The 23,568-nt window shown below is 29.5% G+C and overlaps 1 protein-coding gene across 1 annotated transcript in view; it reads right to left on the reverse strand.

Annotated features, from left to right (window-relative positions):
• LOC107439320 (carboxylesterase) overlaps nucleotides 1-23,568 on the reverse strand; it is a 79,207-nt gene that overhangs the window by 19,829 nt on the left and 35,810 nt on the right. Inside the window, exons 3-6 of the mRNA XM_043042697.2 lie at nucleotides 16,150-16,311; nucleotides 14,477-14,690; nucleotides 4,611-4,823; nucleotides 114-389 (exon numbers count right to left, since the gene is read on the reverse strand). Coding sequence (XP_042898631.1) covers nucleotides 114-389; nucleotides 4,611-4,823; nucleotides 14,477-14,690; nucleotides 16,150-16,250 — 804 coding nt within the window. The 5' untranslated portion in view covers nucleotides 16,251-16,311. The remainder of the gene's footprint in view (nucleotides 1-113; nucleotides 390-4,610; nucleotides 4,824-14,476; nucleotides 14,691-16,149; nucleotides 16,312-23,568) is intronic.

The following is a 23,568-nucleotide window of genomic DNA, read 5'->3' on the forward strand; positions in this document are numbered from 1 at the left end:
TTATTGAATTATGCATAATTAACTGTCTTATTATAATGTTTTTGCGTTTTCTATCATGTGTTGGAAGGAAATTTAAATAAGCATAGTAATGTTTGAAAAAGAAAACCTAATACCTTGTCTGGATCTCCTCCAAAAGCTCTAATATTATGCTGTATCCATTCTAAGGCAATGATTTGATCCCAAAGCCCGTAATTACCACGAGCATCTTGGGGCATTTGAGATAGCATATCCAATGCCATAAAACCGAATGCCCCGAGCCTATAGTTGAAGGAAACGAACACAGAATTTAGACGCTTTGCAACTCTTCCGGAGGGGCAAATTCCTGGTTCATGCCCGCTCCCCCATTGAAGAAATCCACCATGAATCCATACAAGTACATCTAATCCAGCCTGTAGTGAATCAAACATAGATTTACTAATAGGCACTATGGATACAAAAGAGATAATAACACGAAATTCTATTGAAAAAATATCAGAGAAGATAATCGTATGGGCACAAATGACATTATATAAATAGTTGTCGAAGTATTTATTATATATATTCTCTTTTGGTCACACTCATAAGGAATATTTAGTCATGCAATACAAATTTTAGCATAAATACTTAATCATACTGTGTTCATTATGTTAATTCTATGATTGAAATTTTTTTTATTCTTTTATTTTTATTTGAAAATATATAAATTTAATCTATAACTATAAATTAATCGTAACTTTTACTTGGATATTAAAAGTATTTATAACCATAAAAGACTATATATCAGTGAGAAAATTGCTAAATTTTCCAAAATGTTACATTGAAAACAATTACCATATATTTGGAATAATATATATTCATTACAACCTCATGAAGAAAAAATCCTCATCATTCTTTCTAAGGTATCTAACCAATAGAAAACAATATATTATTAAGACAATCGCTTAAACTAACTGAATAGACCATGCAATAGTGTTATTACATGAAAAATCCCATAACTACATGCTTAGTATAGTATCAATTTACTTTATACAGTTTTCTGTATAGCCCGAATGGTTTTGAAGTATTAATCTGAGTGAAAAACTTAAAACATTTGAAAGCATGATTAGAATTTAGCTAAATTAAAAAAATAATGAAATCTGCTTCAATAATTAGTTGTGATTTTAAAATTTATCCGAATAAAGTGTCAATTATATTTTTAAATTATATAAAAGGTATTTTAAATTATATAAAAATATTAACCGAAGACATTGAAGCACAAAATCACCTTCTCTAATCATATTAAATTAGCGTTTTGCAATCTTTGTTGAAAAAATATAGATGCATTTTTACATTATTTATAAAGTGTTTAACAGTATGAAAAAAATACTCAAATGCGTTCCATTACAGTAGTTAGAATTTATTTAAAAACGAGATTCGTAAAAAGTTTAATTTTTATTTTAAATCCAGTCATTTCAAATGTTTATAAAATATACACCGATGAAATTATAATTCAAATTAACTTTTTTTTAAATTAGATCAAATATCAAGTTAAATGCAGAGTGTAAATACTAAAAACACAATAAAAAAGTTTAAAATCATTACTGTTTTTAAACAGCAATGTTCAAATTAAAATATTTCAATTTATTTAGCAGTGTCAAACGGATCTACAACAGAGAAAATAAGCAAACTGAAAATCCAATAATACTTTCCCAGAATTCATTGCATAAAAAATTCAACGGTATTAAATAGAACGCTTTTCAGATTATTGAACATCGAAGTTCGACCAAACCCCTTTTAATCCTCCAATGCACCCCGTGCATACATATTCCCTTGTCACTATGCCTATGACAGGCGGTGGTGGTTAGAAAAATGATCTCTACCCCTGACCAGGAGTAATAAATGGCTTGATTTGAATACAATACGAGGATTTTGATTAATGATCAGGGATTTGAGACAACTTTTAAACGAGTTAATTCATCTTTGGGGAAATGTTCAACAGCGCCAATGTTTTGTTAATGTTTGGAAAATGTATTCCAGGGTGTGCTAGGTCTCTTGATACATAACTCTTTGAGTTTGAGATTAACAAGGAAAACTTTGGCAAATTACTTATATTAAATGACTTCAAATTGTTTAATGCTATTTGTAATTAGTTGCAGGCTTTTTAGTTTGAATATTATGAGAGAGTTAAAGAGAGCTTGCTGATCTTAGATGTAATTTGCTGAAAGTTTCTTGAAAGCAATAATTGAGTTATGGTAATAGCTATTTAAAAAAAATTGTAAGGTTTGTTTTCTGTGCTGCAATTACCAAGAAATTGCGTGGATGTTTACTACTAATAATAATATGGCTCATGGGCTACAATAGTGGCACGACTCAGAAAGCACGCGTTTTGGCCTAAGAACAGGTGTAACTATGAAAATAAACATTCTCTTCAGCAGCAATACTAGCACAACTCACAATTCCAGCTGAAGGTAATCTTCGTTTAAGCGAACTATAGCATTTCTTATGCATTTTTCTCAGCAATGAAAACTTTAAATCCACTTATCTCAAAACATGATTTTTTGAGTTGTGTCGTTATTGCAGCCCATGAGTGATATATAAAAGTAATTTAGGAGATTATACATCCCAGGATTTTTTATTTTTGAAATTAAACTTCCAATAAAAGGTTGAGTAGCATTTTGTTTGTTATTACTTTAAGAAACAATTAGAGTTACTACTTAGATTCAGCACCAACTATATTTTGCATCGCTTTCTTAAAAGAGAACTGACACAACTCAAGGTAACCCTGTTATATCGTCTGTACAAATTACGCACTATAAACGCTGTAAGGAATCTGATATCATTCTTAAGATGGCTGTGTGGTTAACATTTGTTTTCATAACATAATGCCTCGAAAACTCAAAATACCTTTGATACAATATCTGTACAAATCTCATCAATGAGGTAACCATAAATGCGATATTTTTAAACAGATGGTATGTTGTTTTTTTTTACTTTTACTTATGGAACACCTAGAATAACACCGATAAATAATTCCATTGGAACTTGCATACAAGTTATGAATCATGTAAGTGATGATAAATAATTTCACCTCACAGGGGTTTACTTTCTTTAGGTAAACTCTCGGAGTCACGCCTCTGGAGTACCCTAGTGATCTGTCCTCCATTTGTTATTTGACATCGGGCATGGTAATACGGAATTTTGTTGACACTTTACGACATGGGACTTTGTGGAAACTTACCATTCCTTCTCTGAAACTTTCTGTCGAAGCGGTATTTTGAGTAAAACTGGGAGCTGCATTTTCCGATCCCTTCATTCAGGCTGAAGACGTTCCTCACTGCAGTATCCTAAGTGTCCTACTTTTCATTATTCATGTTTCGCTCATCTTGAACGTATTGCCAACGTCCATATTTCGTTCACTTTATGTTGACAATCTAAGCATGTCATGTATAGGATCTGACATGCGCGTCATAGAGCGTCAATTGCAGTTTACCGTGAATAAAATTGTAGAATGGTGTGAGCAAAATAGTCATAGTCTTTCACCTGCTAAAAGCTCCTGTAAAAGGTTTTGTAGATTGAGCAGAATGCATTTTAATCCTGTTCGATCTATTCACAACATTACCACACCCACTTTATGTGTCATATTTAGGTGTCATATTTGATCAGAATTTTTATGCCTCATATTTTACATCTAAGGAAATAGTGTGAAAAAACTTTGAGCCTGTTAAGTGTTCTGTCGAATGCCGTTAGGGGTGCAGATCGTATCGTCCTACTCAGACTATACAAAGCGTTAATACTATCACGTATAGATCATGATTGTGCAGTCTATGGCACAGCTACTGCATCCAGCCTGAGGTGTTTAGACACAATGCATCATACTGCTTTACATATTAATAGTGGCTCTTTTCGCACTTTACCAGTTGAGAGTTTATATGTAATTTGTATCCAATCATCTCTCAATTTACGTCGCATACAATTTTCTCAAACCTATTTTTATAGCGTCATGTCCTGTAAATCACATCCTCTAATGCATTGTGTTACTTCATCATGTTTGGGGTGACTGTATAAAGCTAAACCTTCTCACATCATTCCATTTCATGCTCATTTATACAAGTATTCGACATTTGTGAATTACCATCGCAATTAGTGTATCCCCTTCTCATACCACCATGGACCATTACGCCATAACAGTTTTATTTCCCTTTTATGATTTACAATAAATTGAACGTTACACCCATCATTTATTAACAATTATTCACTTCTCATCGTCACCAATATTCTGAGTATGTGCCTGTTTTACTGACGATTCAAAATCGGCGGGATACGTAGGCTGTGGTGTCATCACCGCTGGTTATACTTATAGCTACATGTTTCGTCTTCACTGCAGAAGCTGTTACTATCCTTTTAGAATTACGACTGATTTCTTCGCTCTCTAATCGGAAGTCTTACAAATACTCTGATTGTATGAGCGTTTTGTACTAGTTAGAAATAGCAGCAATAATCATCGATTTTATACTTCATTAATAATTTATTAATCGCTCTTCAAAAAAAAAAGGATTTGACATTTCATTTTGTTAGATGCCGAGTTTCCGCTTATTTCTAAATAATATTGACATAAACATAAAAAAATAATGTATCAAGAAAGAAAATCTTACCGATGTATCGAGCCGCGGTGACCATACATTTAGATATAAGCAGTCCTCGGTTCCTTTTGTTTGGCGAGTAACGGGGTCCACATGAAAGCAAGGTTTGGCGTATTTGTGAGCTCTTCTTCGTTCTTCTCGACCACACCATTCACCATCTGACCACCATGAGATCGGTTTTTTCCACCTCAAGTGACCAATTGGTGCTTTTGCGTATGGTACACCCTGTAAGCAAAATATTGTGAAATAATTTTGAATTTGGGTTGAAAATAATGAATACCATGTGTACAATAGAGTTCACAAATGATGAACATTAATTAGTAAACAATAATTAGTAATCATCTTAATTAAATATAATTATAATTAATAATCATCTTAATCATAATTATAATTAGTAATCATCTTAATTTATCATAATTATAATTAGTAATCTTCTTAATTAATTATAATTATAATTAGTAATCGCCTTAATTAATTATAATTATAATTAGTAATCATCTTATTAATTATAATTATAAATAGTAAATAATAATTTATAATAAATTAACTTCATAAATTGCAACTTATAAATAGTTATATATAATAGTTCAAAAATTATAAACAAATAATGATATGGATTAATTTTATCTTTAACTGTTCTAATGAAAGAATATGACAAGTACGTGCAATGTAAATTTCTAAAATAAAGAAGAATACTGTGATTCACGTTCAATGGAACTTACTGCAGGGAAATTTCTAACATTGTTGTTTTAAAATTATTTCTTTAATCTTAAAATAAGAGAACAATATGGAAGACTTCAACAATGCAGATGGCTTTTAAACAAAAGAAAATTGTAGAAACAAGTTATTTAATATTTCAGAGCAGTACAATAGTTCCTTCTGGCAAGATTTAATCATCAACCCCATCTCAGCATTTTAGAGATACTAAAAGTGCTAGAATGTCCCGAGATACTTTTGTTTCAGTTGCGAGCATGAATTAAAAACTTTCATTTGAAACGTGTCCCTTATTACATTGTTTAGCTATTGTTATTAAATTAATGATTGTATATTTTAAAGAACATTTAGAAAAACACGAGAGGACAAAAGAGTCAGAATAAATATGACACATATACCTGTAGAATTTTAGTTTCAAAAATATTTATTTTAGTTTATTTTCCTTGAAATTTTGCAATCTATTACTGTAGTGTCAAAACAAACTGAAAATACGCCGTTGACATTCTTGTCGTTCAAATTCTTTATGCCTAACTCTCTCCTCTATAATTCTAGTCAATGATATTTTGGCATTCTCAATATCATAACTTTTACTCCTCTGAATTATTTTCTTTATTTCAAACACATATACTTGTTGAAGAATTGTTTCAACTAATTCCTCGACTAGACCAATGAGATCTGATTTTTTTTCATTTATCAAGAAAGGCCATAACTCTTACAGCATTATAATGGATGAACTACGGTGTCTCAGTATATTTTCAAGTAATTTATTATCTTGTAATATAATTTAAGGAGTTCAAACCTTCTAAAAGAAACCAACTAAACTTTTCCAAAATCCACAGCACTGCCACCACTAATAATTCTGTAGTGTCACAACAAACAGAAAACACGGCATGAATTCTAAAAATTTATTTCAAAACTTAATGTGCAAATTCTTAAAAGGAAAAAAGCGAACTAGCTATAACTAAGAAAAATAATATCATACTTGTAGATCGTGCTTAACTCCATCAAATTTTCTTTCCCTAGCTCGAGAAAATTTTTAATAAAATATGTTCTGATCTCTATTTTGTTAAAATATGAATGCTACGTTACATTACCAACAAATTAAAGGAAGAAAAGGAAAATTCTACTTAAATGAAATAATACCTGATATGAGCTTTCAAATCTCAAGAAATTTTCAAACAGAAATCCATCATATCAGTATACATATTATGCATTAAACAAGAGTATACAATTAAAATTTTTGAAAAAAAAATGCTTATGTGTAAGTTCTAAATAATGTTTCGATGGTTCGATTAATGGCGTCTGGAGAAAATTTTCAACTCTTCACATAAAATATTGGAATTTTCGAATTTAAAAATATCTGTGCATATTACACTGTTAAGAAATTTAAGAGCGAGTTGTACCATAATATCGTTCAAATCTACTGCAAAACTTCATGATAAGTTGAACCATGTTTTCATGCATCGTAATCAGATTATACGGTACTGTTGTTCAATTTAGACGGAAATATGGTCCAATTAAACTCCTTAAAAAGGACTCAATAAACTTTAATACATTCTGGTCCAATAGTATACCAATTTTTCTGAGAGTGTATGAGAGGTATGGAAAAAAAATACAGTATGAACTGCATGAAACGTAGGCAAATTCATTGATAGTTTAATAAAAAAACGTATGTTGTAAAAATGTGGTTTCTTTGTACCAAATCAGAATAAACTAAAAAAATTATTTTCTTCACAGTTTAAAACAAGACTCAAACTGCATAGTAAATTATTATTTCGTCTAGGAAAATGTTTAGAAGATTTATTAATCTTGATAATATTAATGGATTCAACTAAGTAAGAAAATGTTACTTAAATCGTATTAGTCACACCTGGCTAGCCCACATTAATTAGCTTTCTGCTGTAATCATTTCTCCTGTACAATTCCGAGAACAATTTCTCCAGTACAATGAAGCAATACCTGTACAATTACCTGTACTTTAATCAATTTTTTTCGAATAATGGTGAAACGGATATTGTTTTACCTTTTCTGATATATCTACTTCATGTTTGGAACCTATCATTGCATTTTGCTGCTGTATTAGTATTCTGTTTGAAGTTATGGGCGAGTTGAACAAAATGACAGTTTGATTTGCTGCTACCATAACACAAGTTGAAGCATTTTATTATGAGAAACTATTTACTTCATGAAGTTGACAAAATGATATAGTTCATTTCGAATGTAAACATAGTTCAATTTAACTATCTCTTAAGTTTGCATCAATTTTAAATTATAGGTTTAAGCTATTAATATTACGCTTCGTTGCTCCGTTTTTAAAAAAAAAAATTTGAGAATGAGCACATTTTAAATTGTTAACAACTGTTTTATGTTAGTTATAATTTTCACCCATCATTACTCTGTTTTAGATTTACGCATAGCAAATCAATACCTCTGGGGGTACTGGATTGGAGATCGATCGTTCTCTGATTTAGGTCAAAATTACGATCTGTGGATGAATGAATGGATCTGCCTTATAAACAGGTGTGACGTATGATGTGGCAGAAGTCGAATTTTTGGCCATAGATGGCGCCACTGAAAAACAAGAATCGCACACTCTGCCTTAAATTTGCTCGGTTTCACCAAGCAGGCTTGCCCGCATGGCAAGCGGCATTAGAACCAACCAACCAGATTCACGCAGTTCACACGTTCTCAACGTTTCTATGTTGAATACCATTTTTGTTTTTCCCTTTTTATGTTTATAGATGGAACCTATCAGGCACACATTTTTGTGTGTTTTCTTCACAAAATTGGTATTCTGTTTTAAATTATAGAAAAAGTTAAACTGTAAAACCAATTTAATTTGCTGTTACCATTTCAAGTTGAACCATATCGTTATGCTTGCACGATATTATGGTTCAATTTAACACTCTCTTGAGATTGTTAAATTTGTCATAATTCTTTTTTTTTAATTTTTACCCAACATAATGCACGTTTGAATGCAATTCAAATATTTTAAAATTTTTTATACGTTAAATGCTTCTTTTGTTATATTAGTCTATGGATGTGATAGTAAGTTGTACTAACATCTTTACACTTTCCCGCTGGGTTGGTATACTGTTAGAAATTAAGGGTCTTATAAAGTTATGGTAACAGATAATACTTTGCTTTCTTATTTGTTTCCAAACGAATGGTTTTGCTTAGCAAGTACTTTTGGACTCGTTTTCCATAAATTACTTTCTTTTATCTCAACTCCAAATTTAATTTAATCCAGTATGGTATTTCCTTAGATGCAGTACCTCCTTCATGACTTAAATAGTTTTAATTAAGTCTTAGAGTCTTTCGTTTAACGATGAGCAGGACCTTAAATTGAATGAAATTGCTTAGGACATAACTTTATGACCCAGAAGAATTTACCTTCATCTGTTAGAAATAAATAATTGAGGGAATCGTAAAAATGTTATTGCGTCGAGCTTATTGCTTAGAACGTAGAAAACAAAATTAATTGAAAGCATCAAGTAGCAAAACTATTATTTAAAAGTCTTAAAACAAATCTATATTAATCTTTATTAATCACTGCAAATAATTTCTATTCGCAAAGTAAATATTCTTTCATTAAATAAATGTGAACCCTAATTGTATTGTACATTACATTTAAAAGAAATTTAAACATACATTTACTTTTTTCTTCGATAAAAAAAAAACAATTTCATGAATAAAAAGTTTACAATCATACGCAATCAAAATCTGTAGAGTTTAACTTAGTCTGCTAAATTATTATTTAGTAGAAGATGTACTTTAAAACATGTACATTTTAAGGCTAAACAGTATACAAATATGATATAAAAATATTTGTCATATGACGACTTTATAATTATTTTCAGTGAACGAAGCAATACTACAGTACAAGAGATAGCTTTTTGCCATGCTATAAATTTCATCATTTCAACGGGAAAAATAAGTACTTTTAACAGTATTTTTTTCCCTTCATTTCCAGCTCTACAGCCTTTTGTGGGTTGAGTTTTCTTTACAATAGGTCCTACTTCTTCAATAATTAATCGAGAGATTAATTATTAAGAGTTAATTAATGTTATGACATTACACAATACTAATAATTATTATCAAAAATAATTTTTAATAGGATGGATATCGTGATATTACAAATTCATTTTGTTTTCATCTTTGCTACAAATTATTGCCAATTTATTTTTTACTATTTGTTGCCCTTTTCGATGGCTTATTTAATAAACACATTTATTAAGAAATTACAAAAGCACATTTATTAATCATTAATTTGTTTTAAATGTTGCTACAAATGCACAAAAATAAAAGTTCGCACTTACAAAATGTATGCATGTTTTTAGTTGTTTAATAAGAATAATTATATATTGATTTTTAAATGTATATCAAATTTGTTAAATAATTGTATAATCTTTAATTTTATATCTACTTCTGTTTAGCTTAATTCATTTTCGCCTTAATATTCTACCCTGTGCGTTCGTATGTTTGATTTACAAACTAATTTTATTTAAGAATTATTGGGTGAAGGCATTTCAAACTAACTGTTCTCATCTGAAAATGGTGCAACTTACCTTTGTATATAATTGCCAAATTTTTTATATAGCATGTAGTCGCATTTTTAACTTACATTCTCACTGTTATAGTTTTCTTTACTCAATTATTCATTTTATTCGCTTGTTTAATGACAACATATATTTTCATGTGCCTTGAAATTAGTTCAATGGTTTTATTGCGAAATTATTTTGCTCAAAAAATATGCACATTTCTAGTGACATCAAACCTTTTAAACAATTATTATTATGTCAATTTCGCATTTTTTTGCATGATAACTGCAGTTCTGTTCTTAACAATATATTTAATTTACCTTGACACTAAAAATGTGACAACTATGTATTAAAATCTTTTTACAGTAAAGTAATGTTCAACCCACAGTAATCGAAATTAATAAGTGTGTGTAAGCATCTTTAAATTAACTGTGTTTACACTGAATTGCATCGTAAAAATAACTTTACCGACTCCTATGCGTTGAAGCCCTGAATTATCTAGCATAAGTAGCTTCAATCATTTTCCCACGATTTCGGTTTTCCCGATTTTTCCACATTGCCGATTTCGGTTCAGATTTGTTGTCGCCGATCACATGGGTAAACAGTCGCCATATTGGTGAGTAGTTTGGCCAGTGAAATATCTATTTTTTTATTTCCAATGGCACATTAAAAGACAATTGAACATCAAAAAGGTGACAATAAATCTATAAATAAGTGGTTGATAGAATTGAACCCTACAGAGGAGTGAATGGTGGCTTTCCAAATCCCTTTCATGCAAATACGAGAATTGGGTGTTGATCACCAATTTGGGATAAAAGGATCCAAGGATTTTCATTTTATTCTGATCTCTTTTTTTACTGTTTTACTTATTACCGTTATCATTTCATTTGTTAATTTTTGTTTTGAGCGGTACCAGTTGAAAATGTTAAAAAGGTTATTTTTTATTCTATTAAAAATATTTTAATAGATTTGTAATAATTTAATTTTTTTTAATAATCGAAAAGTAACGTTGATTCCAGTAATAATCGCCAACTTGGCGAGTTTAAAAAAGTCGCCAAAAGGTGGGCTATTCTAGGATTTCAAAAAAAAAGTAAAGATATCGAGATTTTCATCTTTTAAGAGTGTGTCAAACGATTTCGCACTATCAGATAATGAAGTTTATAATTTATTAGTTGACGCCAAATCGGAAAACTTAACGGAAGAATATGACTAAATTGAGGAGTGTAAGGAAAAAGTTGGCACTGTTCGCATGGAATTGAAAGTATATTTGGAAACATCCTCCACATATCATGAAAGCAATTTGTCTGTAATTGCTGAAAAGACAAAATTAAATCTTCCTAAAATAGAATTAGTTAAATTTAGAGATTAAGTAAATGATTGGTAAAGTTTTTGGAGTCAGTTTAGTCGAATACACGATGATCAGTTTATGAAGGACGAGGACAAATTTCAATACCTCATTCAGAGTATGGTTGTGGGAAGTAGAGCAAAGGAAATTTTAGAAAGTTATCCACCATCCGCTGAAGACTACGCCACAGTGATGGAATGTTTAAAAACAAGATTCGGTCTGAAACAACTTCTCGTCGAATATTATGTAAGAGAATTATTAACTTTTGTGGAATAAAGCTGAACATAATGCAACTTTATGATAAATTGGAATCTTATCTGCGTTCACTGCAATGTATTGGTGTAACAAGAGAGAAATGTGTCGCCATGTTGCTTCCTCTTGCAGAGTCATATATTCCTGACGATATATTAAGAGTTTGGCTACGAAATTCTATAATTAGCAAAGAAAGTGATACTTATGGCTGTAAATTGTCCCAATTATTATCATTTTTGGGAACTGAATTTGAGAGCGAAGAACGTATCTCCTTGGCGAAAATTGGTTTCACGCATAATGATTTTTTTTCTTCGAAAAAGGGACAAAGATTTTGAAACATCCATCTCTGCGGTTACGGCAAATGACTTGTCGTCTGGGACTAAATCCATGCCATCATATTTCAAATTTAACTGCATATTTTGCAGGAGAAAGCACAAATCAGGAAATTGTTTTAAGGCTAGAAAAATCTTATTAGACGAAAAACAGGAAGTAATACGGAAACACAAGGGCTGTTTTTCATGTTTAAAAGTTGGACACAGATCGAATGACTGCTGGGTTAATATTAGAAGTATTGTTTGCAATAAAACAGATTGGCCTTTATTGTATTCAGACGTGCGCAAGACAAATAAGACAACGTTTGTGGACGCGTTTGCCGAAGAGAACATGACCTTGCGGAATAAAAGTCACCCAGAAGTATTATTGAAAACGTTTTTAATAGTTATTGAGGCCAATGGATAGAGCAGAGTAGTACGAGTACTATGTGACACTGGATCAAAATTGTGATGCCACAATTGGCATTACATATTTATTTCCTATCCCTTTAAAATAAATCAAAGACTTAAGCTTTTAAAACGAAATTAAAATATTTATTCCCTTTTTGCATCGATCAACGTAACGGATAATTTTTATTTCATTACTAATGCAGACTTATTAATTCACTGTCGCATCTAATCGAAAACAAAAATCTATTTATAACTTTTTATTCAAAATTTCTAACCGAAAATATGTTTCAGCTGCATGGTTGTAATAATTCTCACAAATTTCTTGGCGATTCGTGATCAAGGTATTTTTTAAACCCAATATTGATATGCTGGTTGGCTTTGTTTTGGCTATGCTATATTTTGATAAATCGCCAACTTTTGGATCTCCTACCCGTGCATCACTTTTGTCCGTTAGGAAAAATTGTATTCACCTTTAATTTCAAATTTGTGGAGACTGGGAGTGTCCTTCTCGGGCCTCCCCAGTCTCAATTTCTAACCGTCAGAAATGATATTCTAGCTGTATGATTTCTCAATACAGAGTATTTTGATTTGATCCCTTTAAGGGATTTTTTTTTGGATGTCAAGAAATGGCCATTCTCTATCACTAATTATGTTTAATAAAATAAATTTTCACTAAACGATTTATATATTGTTTTACTGAACATGATCATTTTTAATATTTTCATAATCAAGATGTATTTTCGTACGGCCAAGTAAAATCCACTTTACTATAAATGGCCGCCACTGATGGAGAGCAACCTCCACCATAAAAGTGATCATACCTTCTGAAATCAACAGTAAATGAAATGGGATTGGTGACCAAAATATGTGAAACTTTGACGCTTGTAGCGTTTGCCGGAGCCTGTTCTAGAAAGGAGCATAAATGTCAGAAGTTACGATTAAGAAATAAACAAAAGGATAACTTGTTTGAAGTAGAAGTTTTAGACGAACAGGTCATTTGTGGATAGATTCCAAGTCTGAAGGAAGGTCCGGGGATGACTGAATTACGTATTAAAGAAATCCGAATCACTCGTGTAGAGCAAGGCTCACAAGAAATCGAACTTTTGAGAGGAGCGGATTACATTGAAAAATTCCACTCTAACTATTAAGTTAGAATGTGGATTGGTAGCCATGGAAACTTACCTTAGCTGGATTGTGAGGGGATAACTGAACCATGCGCATAGTTCAAATGGACTCTGTTCAACATCACTCTGCATTCAAAATACTTATGTTACTGATTTCTGGAAATTATAAATAATTGGCATATCTGATCGATGCCAAATAATTATTCCAGTAGAATTTGATACTAAAACAATAAATCATTTTTCAAGAACTGTCAAAATAAAACAAGATGGTAGTTATGAAATTAGTTACCATGGGGGAGAAATATAGATGTTATGCTCAGTAACAGAGATATTGCCAGTAAAAGATTGAAAGCGATGGCAATGAGGGTTATTAAGGAAAATTGGTTGGACAGTTATCATGATGTTCTTCAAGAATGGATAAAGGAAAGTCTTATTGAATCAAGCTCATGCATATGCATAAGGTGGCATGCGCATAATGAGGGCTTAGTTAGTGTGAAAAAATTCTAGTTGCTTAACCGTAATAGGGGAAAACGGTTAATGAACTGTTTTTCTCACAGTTAGCAGTTTAATTACCATCTTATTTATGATTATCTGGCCGTTTTGTTTGGATATGGTAGAATAATTTTAAAAAAATTTTATTTAAGGATTTTTTCTTAGAAATTTTTTACACTGTCGAATTATTTTTGTGAAATTAAACATCATACCTAATTATCAATCAATATTAATCTTTGTTAATTATTTTCAATGATCTGATTAATAAAGGAATGTGATTACCTTGCCTGGATCACTCTAAACATATTTTTTAAGACTAAGTACATATGCCCAGTATTCATTTGCCCGTTATATCCCGCACTGATATTTTTTTAAGGTTAAGTGTCGCTTCCCTTTAAATTCAACACTGATTTTCTTTATGTTAAGTCCCATTGCTCTCGGCATTCCCAATACTGACTGTTAAGATGAAGGATCAGATTTGTCTCTGCGATTAGTTTAAATATTCAATGATACGATAGCACAAAAAAATACACGTTGATTTTTTAAAGAAATATTGGGCTCCTTAAATTAATTTAATGTGGTTTAATTCAAAGAGTTTGTGTTTCTTTTAAATAAAATGCTCAATAAAACGAAATCATGAATAATAGAAACTACGTATGCTGAAAAGTATAAAAGATCAGCCATTTACCTTAAATACAAATGCTCCATCCTCAATGGTTCCTATATAATCGCCACAATTTGTTCTAACTACAAGCGCATCTTCAAATGCTGCTGACGAATCTCGATGATTGGACGAAGGACCACTGGGTATTGATTTTGAACTGAAAAGAGCTACTTGGATTGCAGCAACTACTACTCCTGCTAGTAATAAACTGAGGACAACAACTGCACCTAATAAACACCTTCAAAAATAAAAAAAAGCATTTAATATATTTCTTATGTAATCAAACAATTGAATTATATACAATTTTCTAATTTAACAATAAATTCTATAATGTCTAGAAAATTTGTAAAATATACGTAAGAAATTTGTCGAAAATCCAGACGAGGTTATTTTAAATATATCATAAAATCATGAAAAGTGACTCTTTTGCATATCGGATCTATGCAGAATACTTTGTGACTAAATGCGACTAGATACCTTGATTTTGGTTAAGATGTAAAATATAAGAATTAGTAAAATTTTGTAGTTTGTAAATAGGTATTTTTTAATTGAAAAATAAAGATAAAAAGTAAGTTAAATAAAATTTAAATAAATGTTTGAATAATAGTAAGACTTCGACTTCAGATAAGAAAAATAATGTTCTGTTAAGTTAACGTTCTTATTGTCTTAATGTTTGATACACTAATTCTATTATTTTCGTATGATCCCTTTTCATGTCAAGTTGCGACTTTTAAATGACTTTTGACCCAGTCAAGTTGAGTGTTGTCAAAATATTGTTTGGAAGATATAAAATGGTACATAATTATAGCTCCAAGAATTGAGGGGATACATGTTTTAAGTGATAGTTTAGTGAGTAAGAGTAAATAACATTTATAGTTTATGCATTGCGTCGATTGTGTATGTTAATTAAAATTTTTGACTTTCTCTTCCATAAAATCTTAACTATCGAAAGTTATAAAACCTGAACACTGTTTTAAACTGCTAGCGTCTTAACGTTTGCACTCTTGGCAAAAAAGATGACTCCTGAAGCTAAGTAACGATTGTTTGTTACTAATTCGAAAAATACTCAAAGATTCTCACTTTGTATTTTTATCTACGAAGACTTCCCAAATTAAAGGACGTGTCAAAATAAGGCAATGTATATTCTGATAAATAAAATGTTATAATAAAATATGTCTAAAATAAAGTCTTTCCAAGAAATCTCAATCTTTCAAAAGGGTAATTTCAAACTAAGTTTTTTAAATGTTACATCGATGTTGTAGGATCTTTTTTTTAATATATAATAAAAGTACGAATTTGTCCAGAATCTGCTGCTTATAAGTGACATACATTGATTTGCTGAAGGTGGTTCATCTAAGAATTAAAAATTTTAATATTCAATTTTTTGGTATTCAAATAAATATCTTTTACATTAATTGATTTGATAAACATGTAATTTCTATGTAAAATTTCCTTACAATTAATAACTTTAATTCTAGCTTATGCATTATAATACGTTTGATTCAACTTCTTTAATACTTTACTTTCCGTACTGTACTTTCTTTAGGAAGCTTTATTTCTTTTTTATAAACCACAAAATTTGGACAGGAAATATACTGTCGATTTTCGCCAGCCAAAAATTATTGCACGTGCAAATGCATAGCATGGATGGAAAGATTTCTCGCAATCATTTCACCTAAACATTACTTTATAAATACCTGTGTAACTTCTTTCTGTGAACTTTTCTGTGTCTTCTGTGGATGAATATATCATCATCATTATCTAGATGGCTATAAGGACGGTGACTTAGAAGAGACATAACTTGATTGGATGCTAGGTCAGCATATATTATGTTAATAACCAATTCATCTGGCAGATATCTGGAAAGAGAACACATTTGGTCATGTTAAGCGCTAAATTAAAGCTTGATTTAACAGTTTAGTTTTACCGTTAAAATAAGAATCAAATAGCAGAATGGTGAGATTCATTCACTTCATTTGGCATATATATATTATTCTCTTTTATTTTTTAATCAATATTTTTAGTATTTATTTTGTTTTTAAAGGAAGAAAGAAAAAGATGATTTGACTGTTTTGTTCATCGCACAAATATTTCATAAATAGATATGTATGCCTGACATATATTAGTCCCAAATGTGATTGCATGAAAGTCATATTCTTTCATATCCAGAAGAAATAAACATTCTATAAACTGTATAAACATAATGAAATCACTAAACGTTAAGAAATTAATAAGAAAAAAAGAGAAATTTTAAAATAAGAAAAATATAGAAATTATAATTTATAATGTGCATCATATGAAATATTTCTCAGACTCGGCTTTACTCTTGAGGTTATACTACACATTTTTGGAACTTAAGACTTCGATGGTTTAAGAGGTTTAAGTGGTCGGTTATTGTTTCAAAAACCTCAGATTTCTTAAGATATATAAATTTAATTAATTCAAAAACATTAATCCGACATAACTGTAATTGTTTTCATACAGAAATCGTATTCCGTTCTTCATAGTGGTATTGTTGAGCAATTTTCTCAACGAATTGCCAAAGATTGCATTTTTCCAATTCGTATCGTATTTAGTTTTTTCGCTTAAAAGTTGGTTAAAAATAAAGTAAGTTGACAACTAGAGCTGACTTGAAAATAAAAATAAAATTGCATTATTAAAGATTTAAGTGCTAAAAACTTCGTAAAGTCTTTGCATAGTTTATAAAATTTAAAATTCAACTTTGTTAGTCAAATTCAACTTCGAATTCAAACGATTCAGAGGCGCAATACAATGAAAGTAAGTATGTATAAATAATTGTTTGCTCAATATAATTCAGTACTGATTTCTTTTCTTGCAAATATTATTGACTATTTTTCTTTGTCTATGAGAAATTGAACTATGGTGAAAGAGGATCCTTAATGAAAGTATGGTTTCAAAGGTTATATTACTTCTGCTTTATCCACATCAGTCTTTCTGTCAGAGTCTTGCATAAGCTGGTTGAAAGGCGTGGAAGAGTTTATTTCGTATTAAAATATTATGTTAGAGTAGAATTTATTCCTTTGTCGCCTAGTTGGTGTTGTGGGTAGAATCTTCGTCTGGCTTTGGCGTGAGTTCTATTTCTCTGGCTAAAAGCGAAATGTCTGATGAGATTGCCCTTTCTCTGACAATCTCTTTGCCCCTTATGGTAATGAAATGCAAAATTTGATCGAACTACTGATTTTGGCCCACGTTATTTGGAGAAAAAAAGTGGCTGTTTGCTGTAATTATTGCTTCTTTTTTTTCTTATTTTCTTTTTTTCAGACATTTTATAGCGTATAATTTGTGACAGTAAACATTTTAATTTTTTCTGGTGCTAATAAATCTCATATTCATTCCATTTGAATTCTTTTATAATACTATTTAATCAACTTACATACAGTACTTAATGACGGTTACATTTGTTGAAACATAACTGATTCCTGATTTTCTACCCTTAAATTTCTCGTTATTTCAAAGAAAGGTAAAAGCAATTATCGTATTTTATTCTTAGCTTGAAGAAAAAAAAACAGTGAAGCAAACATTATCATGTAGCAAAAAACTTTAATACCCTAATCAATCGATATTCAATTTAATTATTCATGTCTGAAAATAATAGCGCTTTTAACTTTCTAAAACTCATACAACTGGTTTCACATAGAAAAAAAAACCAGAAATTTATCTTTCAAACCTAGAAAATGGAAAGACATAGATTTGTTTCGATAGCATAAAAATATTTTCTAAATTTTTTTTGCAAAATTATCATGCAAATATTTTACTACAAAATGTCAACTTGAACCAATGATTATGTCTATAAGATAACATGAGCAAACCAAGCACATAGCGGCATTTTGTTTCAACAGACGGTTGATAATATAAAATATACGATTTCTTATCAACAGTTATTTAGAATCTGTTGAATTTACGGACAAATTTATTCTGGTTTCAATCGCGTTTAAGAGTTGAAATTCATCTATAATTAAATAAGGTTATTTTTAAATCAGAAAAAAATGAAAATGAAAAGAAAAACATTATTAAAATAATCTGAGAAACTGAACGAATTTTTTTTTGCACAACAGGAAACAAAAATAAACCATGGAAATCAATAATACCTCGAAAGAGCATAAATGAATTCATCTAAAAATATATTGCTTATTAATAAATCATGTTTAAATTGTTATGCACTGTCGAAAATTATTTTAGGATGATCAGTATCTTAAGATTTTATTAACCTTTTAAATATAAAGAGACGCAAAAGTGATATAAAACTAAAAAAAAACACGCAATTAAATAAAAAATGGGATAACTAAATAGCCGTATTTAAAAGACTAATCCTTATCCAGACATACAGAAACACGCATTTTATTCTTAACTGTAAAAATAACTTTTCTACTTAAGAGCATGCATAAAGGATGCTAGAAAGATTTATCTAATGACCTAAAGTGAGGTGGAAATAAAAAAAAGTACCACAATTGATTCTCTTACACCCAACAAATTTTAAAGAAGATTCAAAAGAATGTTCCTCAGCCAAAAGGGTGTGTATGGGTATTTTATTCAAATAAGATCCTTGAATTGATTATTTTGCGAGGCTGATACAAAGGAATAAAATATTTAAGGAAACCTGAAAAAGCTACACACTTCTTCAGATTGTTACAGCTTCTATTATTTTAGATGTTTTTTTTTCTTCTAATTTTTCACATGCGTTTTTTATTGTTTGGTGAAAAAGTTTCTGTTAAATATGTAGTTTAATCAAGATTTTATCAGTGGGATAAAGATAGTTTTAAAGTTATATCACGAAAAAATACCTAAGATTCGCCATGCTTTAAATGTCTATTTGCAACTCATTAAAGTATTTGCAATGTAAAATAATGTATAGAAGAGGGTCACTAGTTTTCTATCAGAAAGAGCAAGAATTTCGTAACTGAATTATTTTTCGCAGAAACTTTTTACCGTTATGATTTTTTTTTTAGTTTAACTGAAATGTTTTTCACTTCACATAAATGCAGTTATTAAAGCATCCACAAGCGACAGTTTTCAAAAACCCCATTTTTTGGTCTCTTATATCTATGTCAAATCAAAAAATGGCAGCGCAATTGCGTTCTTCAGGCAAATACTACTCTTTATTTGTGGGTTTGACTTTTTTTGGAAAATCTTTGAAAGGTAATGAGTTTTTCTGTTAGTTTTATTTCATCACACAGTTTAATCAACTTACCAAAAGTGCAGAATATCATTCGCTTGACGCAATGTTTAAGAGACACAATTATTTTAACTATGATTTCGCTAAGTTATCAATTTTAGTTGGTGAAATGCACATTGAAACTTTATTGACTATGTAAACCTTTTGTTCTAGCAAGAAATTCACAGATATGCCTACCGATATTTTGAGAAGTTAACTATTCAATGCTTTATAGTAATCTATTTTTCTGAGAAACCAACCGTGAACATCTGATTGAATCTGATAATTTTTCTTACATAAAAATTAATGATGTGTATTTAATTTCATGGTATATAGTGCAATTTATACTGACATGTTGAATGTTTTAAATATTTTATTTAAAAAAACTAGTTATTTCATATATTTATCCCGTAATAATTATACAAAAATAATGGTATATACGTTACATACATAGAAATATTTAACCATCAAACTTTCTGCACAGAAGAAATATTTCGATTCAATCTTTACTCAATTGTTAAAAATAAAAAAAAATCATTTTCTGTAGCATGTGTTACAATTTGAAACAATATGATAACTAAAGCTTGTTACTCAATTCATGAGTAAAAATAATTGATTTTCAACAAAAAACGTTAACTATCTTTCTCTTATTACATGAAGGTTCACTTTTTGCGTATGAATTATCATGTATTCATGATTTTATTTATAATATATGAAATTTTTTTTAAATTTTTACTTATAACTCAGAAAATAAAGCACACTATTATGAGAACCTGTCCGATCCGGGGTGACGCGCTGCATATTCGGATTTATGAGCGTACATTGTTAGTACATGAGTGTACAAAGTGCTATAGTGAAATACCGAAATGTTCCATTCCACTATTTTTGATGTGAAGTAATTACCCCATTTTCTTTTTGTGGTAACACTAAAACTTGTAATAAGTATCATTGATACGTGATATATAACACAAAGGAATCGTTGAAGTCCTTTTTCAGACAATTTAAAGTACGAACTATTTAGTTTAGGATACGCCACAATGATTTTTAAAAGAAAATTAGTTTGTAAATCAAACGTATGCCTTGCATAGAGAGAATATTAAGATGATTTCAAACTAGACTTGACAGAGCAAAAGGAAACAGAAATTTTTTTGTGTAAAACTATTTAATAAGTTCACAGTTATTTAAGCGTTAAAATATATTTTTCCTTATTACACAACTACTTTTGCTTTAGTTGATGAATTGCAGCGTGAAACCTTGAAACAGATTCATACTAACTCGTACTCGATTATAAACTTACGATATCTAAAGCGCGCAGCATTGTGTTTTCAGAAAAATATTACACCACAGTTTTCAATGTGTACAAAAAAAAATACCATGCAATGATAAAGATGAATATTTCAAAAATATAAAATACTGGAAAATACTGGATATAAATACTAAAAATAAATAATGCTAAAAATGTGCTCTAAAGAGAACGGATCTCTGATATTATATATGTGTGCGTATTTCAGCATATAATAGGTAAGAACATTCCAGTGAACATTTAAACTGATCGCCAGACCGTAATTATTGTGGTGAAGTACCACACCTAATTCCGTGCTGAAAAAAAGTAAATGTGTACCATACAATGATAAAAATGCGCATATCATTAATATAAAATGCCAAAAAAAGCTAATTAGCCTTCAAAACGTAAGGACATAAATGCTGCAAGCAAATAATGCCAAACATGTGCTCGAAATAGGACTGTTCCTTTATATAATACTTGTGTTTATCACCCCGTATAATAGGTAAAAATGTTCATGTGAACATTTAACCTGGTCGTCACACTGAAATAATTGTGGTGAGGTACCGCACCAAATTCGGTGTTGAAAAATCCAAAAATTTTATTGTTGAATACTTTAAATTTAACACCAAATCGAACATTCAAACGCATTTTAAAGGGTGTATTTAAAATTTAACACCAAATAAATAATGCTTACAACACAAAGCACGTAATTACACTATTTTTGAACTGTTTTTACCTACATAAACGACAATTTTGGCCATTTTCAAACATCATTAAATGAAATTATTTCCAATTGTGCATGAGAAAGCTTAAGCTTGTTTCCCACGCCGCGAAACATTCCACGGAATACAAAGTTCAATGATACAAAATGCATGTTTGATTTTAGTTGCGTACTATGATAATTAAGTTCTCATAAGAAGATTTACATTAATCTTATCAAATTAAACATGTTTAAAATATTTCATTTCTATCTGATTTTACTCTATAAGGCTAGTTCGAATTTGTATTAATGTTTTCTTTGTGCTATACGTATGCTTGATTTACTATCTAAATTTATTTTAAGAATTATTCTTCTACTGAACATTGCTTTGGTGTAAAGTACGCTTTTGCTATATGTTTATTATTTATATGCCTTATAAAATAAGAACTTTCTCTAAAAATTTATTTTTCTAACATTTACTTTACAGGCATTCGTTTTTTTTTCTTTCGTTTTCGCTATCTCACTTTCTTGAAGTCTTCATAAGAACAAATTTACCAAAAACTTTTTTAGTGAAAAGATTTTCATTAAAACTTTTTTTTTCTCGTCAACTCCATTTCAATCGGGAATTCTTATCTGTATAATAGGAAACTTTTCCCGATGTTTCAAAGAGAGAGAAAAAAAGTTGAAGTCTCTCATTTCCTATCACTCCGCTTCTTCCCAGTTAAAATTCTTTAAGTAAAAATTTCATAAGACTTTATATTTATTTTCAAGTTTTTTTTATATTTCGAAATTTTAAATTGATACAAATCTCTTTGAAAATAGTTTTGAAATTGTCAGGGAAATGCAATTGATGAAATTGATATTGAAGTTAGTTAATAAGAAAATCAGAGAATGTTTGTTTTTTATAATGAAAAGTATAAGTATAAAAAATTTATACGGATTAAGACTGAATTAAAAATATATATACAAATAAATAAATAAAAAATAAATGAATAAATAAAATAAAAATGCATCACTGTTATTTACCAAACGATAAGTTTTGAAAAAAGAAGTCAACAGGCATTACATTTTGAAGTTTCTTTTTAATTAAATTTAAATTCATTTTATTAAATTTAAATTCGTGATATTAACATTGTTACAGATTGGAAAATGTATTATCGGTTCCTAAATTGAATTAAAATATGAATGGAAACTTATAAAATGAGATCAAGTTTAATTAATGAAAATAATAAAATGGCAGTTTTGTTTAGTATTTCCTTTTTTGAACATTTCTTTTAAGTATTCTTACTTAATATTTCTTTTTAATCAGACTAAAGTATTTTTAAGAATATTTTCACCATACCACTATGTTATTGTACTACTAAGTTGAACTTATGTCTATAAGAGCTACAATAATTTGAAACTGCTAAGCTTTTTTCTGCAGAACATTTAAATAAATAACCCACTTGTCAACTACTTTAAAAATAAATATATTTTCTTTGAAAGGAAAATAATTGCAATTAAGGGTTTGAAATAAAAAGTGTTCTGATTGTTATCCATGTTCGTTAATTTATTTTTGAAGATTATATTGGATGTCTTCAAAAAAAAAAAAAATAATGAATTAACTACTAATTACTCGGAATTCCTTTTTGAATAAATAATTACTCAGCATGCTTAAAAAATATTTAGATAATTTTTCTAGGAAGTGATTTTTCTTTTTACATTAACTACCACATAATTATTTATTATTTTTCTATTTGGGATCACTTTTTTTATCTCCCCGCAAAACCTTTTAAATTAATAAATATTATTTTATTATTAATCAAAAGCATTGAAACTATATATGTGAGTAATATTAAAATTTTTAATATGCTTACTTTTTATATTTTATTACAACCCAGTATAAATGTCAACTTCTTAAAAAATTAACTTAAATGATTATATCTCCTATAGATGTGTAATATATGTAAAAAATAATT

Source organism: Parasteatoda tepidariorum, chromosome 7, assembly GCF_043381705.1.
Source record: "Parasteatoda tepidariorum isolate YZ-2023 chromosome 7, CAS_Ptep_4.0, whole genome shotgun sequence".
Lineage (NCBI taxonomy): Eukaryota > Metazoa > Arthropoda > Arachnida > Araneae > Theridiidae > Parasteatoda > Parasteatoda tepidariorum.